The 8,030-nt window shown below is 44.0% G+C and overlaps 1 protein-coding gene across 2 annotated transcripts in view; it reads right to left on the reverse strand.

Annotated features, from left to right (window-relative positions):
* LOC127455933 (zinc finger protein 710-like) overlaps nucleotides 1-7,822 on the reverse strand; it is a 12,276-nt gene extending 4,454 nt beyond the window's left edge. The window contains exons 1-4 of one of the 2 annotated variants that reach the window (XM_051724119.1): nucleotides 7,669-7,822; nucleotides 3,182-4,684; nucleotides 700-891; nucleotides 398-572 (exon numbers count right to left, since the gene is read on the reverse strand). In XM_051724119.1, the coding sequence (XP_051580079.1) occupies nucleotides 398-572; nucleotides 700-891; nucleotides 3,182-4,684; nucleotides 7,669-7,713 (1,915 nt within the window). In that variant the 5' untranslated portion in view covers nucleotides 7,714-7,822. Of the gene's footprint in view, nucleotides 1-397; nucleotides 573-699; nucleotides 892-3,151; nucleotides 4,685-7,668 lie in introns of both variants that reach the window. The other variant, XM_051724118.1, reaches the window with a different exon arrangement.
* Between the last annotated feature and the right edge of the window lie 208 nt (nucleotides 7,823-8,030).

Here is an 8,030-nt window from a genome sequence, read left to right on the forward strand (position 1 = left end):
ACAGCTAGCGGTCGTGTTATTGTTATGGTCAGTAATGTTTGTGTTGCGTTTAAGATGATGTCACGGCAGTAGAGGTGGCACAACTATGACGATCAGCCTATAATCCCACCCACGTTGAGGCGGCACTAAACTGCAGTGGAAAAGCAAGCTCAGAAAAGTAAAGCGAGCAGAGTTGAGTCGAACCGTAACGTGCAGTGGAAAAGTGCCTTAAGTAAACAAGTACTTATTTCAACTCTTGCACTATAAGCCCCATACTGAGGCAGACTCCAACAGTTCTTTATAACCTCCAGGCTATTCCTTTCATTTCAAACGGGGATGAAACGGGCAAGTTTTAGAACAAATTTTCTATAACATTGAGAAGATTCGAGAGTAATTATGATCTTAGGCATGTTCTCACCTTGTCCTTCAGTTGAGGTGTCCAGGATTCCATGTTTCACCTTCATGTGTCGGCTGAGGTTGCCCTTCAAATTGAACTTGCTGGTGCAGTAAGGACACTTGAAGGGTTTGCTACCGGCATGAAGATGCATGTGACCCAGCAGGTTATACATTCTGTTGAAGGACTTCCCGCACACCTACAGAACCAATTCGGCAACCATTAGAGATGCAACATCCATGAAATATATGGATTGCTTTGAATAATCGTTGGACTCCAGCAGGGTTATTCTTTACATGGGCGATATTGTGTAAAATAACTCTCACCTTGCACTTAAAAGGTTTCACTGGCAAGTGGACAATCATGTGTGTTTTTAACGTCTGTTTCTGGACAAAGGTCTTGAAGCAGACGTGGCACTGGAAAGGGCGCACGCTGGTGTGTATCAGCATGTGGCGCTTCAGATTGGCTGAGAGCGTGAACTCGCGAGAACACACGTCACATTTGTATTCCTTCATACCCTGAGAGAAAAAAAAGAGATGGAACATGGCAATACGATTAGAGGCGATTCCATTTTGGCCATCAAAAAAAGACAGAAATGAACTTTAATAATTCGAATTTGTATTCCTTTTTTGTGAGCAGGAGGAGAATTGATTTATCACTGGCATCAGCTGAATGAGAAAAAATTATTAGTTGTCATAAGCACAGCTGAATCCATCAGTAGGGTGCCCGTCTTGCTGGCTGACTAGAATTCATAATACGGAGCAAGAAATTCACACACATACTTATTCATTGTTGTTACCACAATGCTGCAGGGTTAATAGAGATGCATATACACTACAGTAAAAACTCTGAAGCCTCACCAAGATAAAATGTTAACAAATAAAGAGCGTTAAACATTCTCTCGCCAATGCACACTTTTAGTTTATGTGTGCTATATAGATAATCGAACTAACTGCAGTCATCTAGTGTTCTCATAAAAAAAGTGAGAATCATTATCTCTAAATGGCATCCAAGTAAACTGATGAAATAGGTGTTGAAAAAAATGACTGTTTTTGTTTATAGACCTGCTGACCTGTGACACATTCTGTTTACTGACACTGCAGTCTTGCCGAAATGTATCATAGTGGTGGAGAGTGAGAAAGGAATGGAGGAAGTATTTGTTTGTAAGACAAACTTTGCCACATAAAACATCACCACTCCATACTAGTGAAAGGGACAGAGACGGGAGTGGGTTAATGGCAAGTTAGGAGGTGGACTGGATGGCAGGGTGGTAAATGGGGTGGGGGGCTGACAGAGACAGCTTTGTTTATATAGAAACCTGTTGTGGCACTATCCGAGACACAATCACTGGTGCCGTTTAACTCAAGATACATGATCACACAAACAACAAATTTTTCTACAAGTGTTTGTTAGGCTTCTGTTTTATGGGAACAAAGTGATGGGAAATGTGTGTGGGGTCTAGATCTGAAAGTAACAGGGGAGTAATAGACCCTTTTCACAAACAGTGATAACACAGTTCAGCCTTAATTAAGCAGGTTAAATCTAGCTAAATCTAATCAAACTTTTTTTATTTCTAGTTTGTTTATTATGTAATGTACATTTATTTCACTATACTATGCGTTATACACCGATCAGCCACAACATTAAAACCACCTGCCTAATATTGTGTAGGGGTCACTCGTGCCACCAAAACAGCGCCTGAGATGTTATTCTTCTCACCACAATTGTACAGAGCGGTTATCTGAGTTACTGTAGACTTTGTCAATTAGAACCAGTTCGGCCATTCTCTGTTGACGTCTCTCATCAACAAGGCGTTTCCATCCGCAGAACTGCCGCTCACTGGATGTTTTTTTGTTTTTGGCACCATTCTGAGTAAACTCTCGAGACTGTTATGTGAAAATCCCAGCCCGTCTGACACCAACAATCATCCATGCGATTATCTAATCAGCCAATCGTGTGGCAGCAGTGCATAAAATCATGCAGATACGGGTCAGGAGCTTCAGTTAATGTTCACATCAACCATCAGAATGGGGAAAAAATGTGATTTGGACCGTGGCATGATTGTTGGTGCCAGATGGGCTGGTTTGAGTATTTCTGTAACTGCTGATCTCCTGGGATTTTCATGCACAACAGTCTCTAGAATTTACTCAGAATGGTGCCAAAAACAAAAAACATCCAGTGAGCAGCAGTTCTGTTGACAGAAATGCCTTGTTAGTGAGAGAGGTCAACAGAGAATGGCCAGACTGGTTCGAACTGACAAAGTCCACGGCAACTCAGATAACCGTTCTGTACAATTGTGGTGAGAAGAACAGCATCTCAGAATGCCATTCTGAGATGCGGGTTGGCGCTGTTGTGGCAGCACGAGGGGGACCTACACAATATTAGGCAGGTGGTTTTAATGTTGTGGCTGATCGGTGTATTACCCTGGTAAAAAAACAAAACAACAACAACAACAACAAAACTAGACAACAATGCTGCAATGGGGTTTCAAATATGGCTGCTCAGGGAGTGACAGTAAATTTGCCATCTTTTTCTCTTCTGACTGCTGTAATTCAACTCTCTCTATTTTTTCCTTTTTTGGAAAGTTGTAGAAACATAATAATGGAGCAGTTGGAGCAAACAGGTAAGCGAAAGTAATATTTACTATGGTCTGCCATGTACCAGTATAGAAGTACCCGCAATAGTTTACTTCCACATTACAAACACAGAAATGTGAAAAGGGTCCATTATAACAGGAAGTTTGTGGGAAAATTACAAAAACTAATGAGGTTTAAGTACCTTGTGTTCGAGGGCCTGCTGTTTCAGTACCTTGTGTGTTAGCATGTGCTGCTTCAGATGGTGGATCTGCACGAACTCCATACCACACTCGGAGCAGACATATGGCCGCACATTCTGGTGCTTCATCAGGTGGTTCTGAAGTTGGCTACGGTAGGCAAAGGACTTGTGGCATTCAGTACACTGGAAGGTGGTTGGGCCCTGGTGGCTGACTTGGTGCCGCTTGAGGTGGGCATGGGTGGGGAACTCCAGGCTGCACTGCGTGCAGACGTGACAGTGCCCATTCTCGTGTTTGGTCTCGTGAGTGCGTAGCTCACTGGGGTAGGCGAAACCCCGGCCGCAAAAGCGGCAGCTATAAGGCTTGATGTCACTGTGTTGCAACATGTGCCGTTTAAGGTGGCTGGTCTGGGTAAAGGCCTTCTTGCAGACTGTGCACTTATGTGGCCGTGTGCCCTGGTGTGTAAGCAGGTGCGTCTGCAGGTGGCTGGGCTGCTTGAAGAGCTTGCCACAGTGCAAACACTCGTGTGGCTTGATGCCGTTATGACCGAGAATGTGCGTAACCAAGTTGTATTTAGAGGTGTAGGACTTCTCGCACATGCGGCACTTCCAACGCTTGAGGCCTTCGCCCACATCGACGCAGTATGACTCGTCGATTTGCACATTGATGTCTAGGCGGTCAATCTGCATGCGTCGACCCAAAGAGTTCTCGTTGTCTGCCCACATCATGGCCTGGCTGCCCTCCTCGTAATCGCCTGCCAGGCCCATCTCAGCAGCCTCGTACACCGTCACACTGGACTCATAGTAGCGCCTCATTACAGGGCTCGCATCCTCCTCTGAGGTTTTCAAATTCAGTGCTCTCTCCTCCTCCACCTCCTCCTCTTTTCCCCGCCCTTCCTCAAAGGACTCTGCTGGTCCCTTTTCATGCCCTGCAGGGCTTTGGTGGGCCCGAGTTTGAGCGTCACAGTCAGCATCAGTGACAGTGCCTGGCTCCCTCGAGGACTCAGGGTAGCCTTTGTTACACAGTTCTTCCTTCATTGCCACTCTGTTCATTGCTAGGTCCAACACTTCTGGCTCATTTTCTGTTTGCAGAGGAGTTGAGAGATAACAGGGGCTAGAGAAATCAGGCTTCTCTCCTTTCACCTGATTCGGTGTGTCCGGAGACCTCTCTGTGGAGTCCTCTGATTCACCCTCACTCTGGGGCCTCTTGGTCTTCCCATGGGGCCCCGAACGCCTGCACTCAGCCCTCCTGTGCTTTCCGTTAGGCTCAGACAGATAGTCTCCGTTGGCCCCAATTAGCCGATCTGTGTATTCATACTCCATGGCTTCTCCAGTGGAAGGGGGACCGTCACGCGCCTCTCCCGTGTAGAAGCCATTTGGGGCGATGGTGGCTCCGAAGATTTCATTCTGAGATATGAGGCCCAGCACAGCAGCCTGAGCCAGAGACAGGACCACCACTGGGTCAGTCTGAGTGCCGGCATCCACTGCATGCTCCATCACTTTAGAATAGCAGTGCACCAGAGGAACCTCTTGCTTTCCCTGTAAAAAAAAAAAAGAGAAAACCAATACTTCATGAAACCAACATCAGTTTAGAATAAAACTGCCATTGCAAGAGTCAGTAAAATACAGTTGTAGCTAAAAAGTCTGGCTAGGGCTGTCATGGCAACAGTGTCATTACAACAGAACTAGCAACTGTGTCAGTGCAAAAGCATCATAGCAACAGCACAAGTGCCAGAGTACCAGATGTAGGGGAACAAATAAGTGCTGTTAAAATGGACTATGAGAATTTCATTTAAAGCTAAATAAAACAAAATTCGTATTACATATTAATCAGACCAGGTAATTTTTGGCAACATGGCGTGAGATCTATAACCAAACTTAATCTTTTACCTTAAAGGAAACCTATTATGCCCCTTTTTACAAAATGTAATATAAGTCTCAGGTGTCCCCAGAATGTGTCTGTGAAGTTTCAGCTCAAAATACCCCACAAATCATTTATTATACCATGTTGTAAATGCCTCTTTTTGGGTGGAATCAAAACACGCTGTTTTCATGTGTGTCTCTTTAAATGCAAATGAGCTGGTGCTCCCTGCCCCCTTTCCGGAACAGGGCTGTGCCTTTACCGCTCGTGCTTCAGATACTGTAGCAACAACAAATCAGAACTAATTTGACTGATATGCCATATATGTATGAGCAATTGTAAACGACGCAAAACACAGGCATTTTGAGTTTGTGATAGTGCTTCTTATGTAGAAAATCACTTCCTGCCCTCCATCTGCATTTCATGCCACAGCAACGCAATTTTGGTATGTTTTGGGGCACATTTTCTTCAAAAACAAAATTGTCCACTGCGTCTTCAGTGGCTCTGATGCCGGGAGTACATGAAGACTCTTATGTTCACTTTTACAGCCAACAACAGAACACTTATGATGCTTACGAAGTTGAGACATTATTCTTCTCACTGTAGCTGCTCCAGCGCGGAAAAAAATGGGGGACTGTGTGTCGATCACTCAGGGGAGGATCTATGATAATAGGGTGGAGTCCGTCACCAGTCGTGGACATGGCCTGCTCTAAAGTGACGTCACTTTAGAGCAGATACGAAAACCAGTCATTTTGAGACACTGTTTTTGATTAATAAAAATATAAGAAAGAGGAGTGGGTGGACTTTTAACATTGTAGGGTGGTTGTGTACACACACTGTCAACTCACATTTATGTTCAAACACTATGTAAAAGTGAATTTTGCATAATAGGTCCCCTTTAAATTGCAAAAATCCTCATTAAAAAGAATACCAATAAATTATAATAGATTTTCAATTTTTTATAGCAGTGAGTAAGAGATAGAGAGCGAGAGACATTCTGACAACGCCTTGCCTCCAGTCCAGCAGAGAATGCAATAGATAGAAGAGATAAGACATCTGTGTGAGCGCCATGCTTCCTTCCTTCACAGTCTTTAAAAGAACGCAAAGCACAAAGTGTCTGGGTCCAACCAGGAAGTCTACATCCATGGACTATCCTCAGCATTTCCTGCGAGGTCAAGCACTGCCACTGCTGACTATATGAAGGCTGAACAGTGAAGTTTCAGCAGTACCAGAAAGATAATGACACACATGAACACAAAGAAAGTGAGTCCAGTCTATTTGCAGACTTCAGAGATTGACTGAAGCCAACCAAAGAAAAGTGATCCAGTTGCAGCACTTATGTGAAAAATCATTCCTTGGAGGCCAATGATTATATTACTTGCATTTGGACTTGTGGAACTTGGTCAAACTCCTAGCTTTGGTCTCTTCCTCTCTGTCACCTCTGCTCTAACCAAAAGCGACTCACTAGTGTATCACAACGTTTAAATCAGTGTCATTTTCACACTCTGACAGAAACGCATCTTCAGAAAGTCGTTAACGCACATTATCGCCTCTAACGAGCAGGTACCTAGATTTGCAGATGGAAAAAAAAGAATGCCACAAAACTCGAATTTCAGCAGAAGCAAAAACAAATAAGCATACACAAGGGAGGGAGGCAGAGTGAGAGAAAGTCATGAGGACTGACAGCTGTAAACCAGAGGAAGAGAGACAGACAGGCAAAGACAGGGAAGAGAGAGAGAGAGAGAAATGAGAAAGGGAACCTGGATGCCCTGATAACCATGTCATTTATAATTACTGCTTTTAAAACAGTCAGACTGAGGGAGGGAAAACAGATAGAAAAAAGATTGAGGGAGAGAGAGAGTGAGGGGAGAATGAGGGAGCAAGTGAAAGAAGGAAGAGAGAGGAAAAGGAGGGAGGGGAACCGGGGGATGAGAGATAGACTGAGTGACTGAGTGAGTGAGGGAGGGGAGTGAGGAAAGAAAGATAAAGAGAGATAAAGAGCTAGAGAAAGAGTGAGAGGAAAAGAGGGAGAGGGAGGGGGAGTGGGGGATGAGAGACGTAGAGAAACTGAGTGAAAGAGAGAGCGAATACAACAGAGATAAAGAGAAAGGGATGGGTTGGGGAGTGAGAGACTGAAAGTAAGAAGAGATAGAAAGAGAGAGGAAGAGAAATAAGAAAGAGAGGGAGAGGGAGAGAAGGGAGGGAGGGAATAAGGAAGTGAAAGAGTATTAAAAAAAACATGGAAAAAATAGAGGCAGATAAAATTAAAGACAGAAAGACAAATGAAAGAAAGCCAGCTGGGCAAGATAGCAACCTTGGCTCTGTGAGCAAGGCTGAAGTTAATGTAAAAATAGATTTCAAGTAAGAATGATAGTGCAAAGATTAGCATTGAAAGCACCTGTGAGTGTGTTTGTGTTGAGATAACAAGAGAAACACACTGCACTGGTGGCAAAGAGATAATATAAGAGAGACGGAACATAGTATAAATGACTGTCTTGCGGTATTCTGTGAGAAGAAAAAAGTTATTTCATTTCCCCGATTCAGAGCGGACAAAGTCGCAAACTTTCAAACAACAATTAACAAACAGTTCAAGTGAAATATCACTGCAAATATAAGATGACATACGCTTTGGGCAATGTGTATGTTTTGGTTCAACACTTACCACATTACTCCTGGTGTGATGTTTGAGATGTTTCAGGGATCTCATCCTTCAAGAGAAGTGAGAGGAGCCAAAAACCCCAGCTCCTACTTATAGCTAAGAGAGGGAGAGGGGGAGGAGCCGAGCTCATCATCCTCCTACTGTTGCTGTTATCAGAACTGACTGTGCCTGCCTCTCTCTCTCTCTCACACACATAACACACACAAACCTATTTCTTCTATTCTCTTTTTTCTTTCTCTCTGCCCTCCCTCCCTTCCTCACACTCCCCCATCTCTTTCTCCTTTCTTTCTTTCTCTTTCGCTCTCTCACACAAACACACATTTCACTATCTCTCGTTCTCACGCACACACTCCATACAGCATGAC

This window comes from Myxocyprinus asiaticus, chromosome 18 (genome assembly GCF_019703515.2).
Source record: "Myxocyprinus asiaticus isolate MX2 ecotype Aquarium Trade chromosome 18, UBuf_Myxa_2, whole genome shotgun sequence".
Classification (NCBI taxonomy): domain Eukaryota; kingdom Metazoa; phylum Chordata; class Actinopteri; order Cypriniformes; family Catostomidae; genus Myxocyprinus; species Myxocyprinus asiaticus.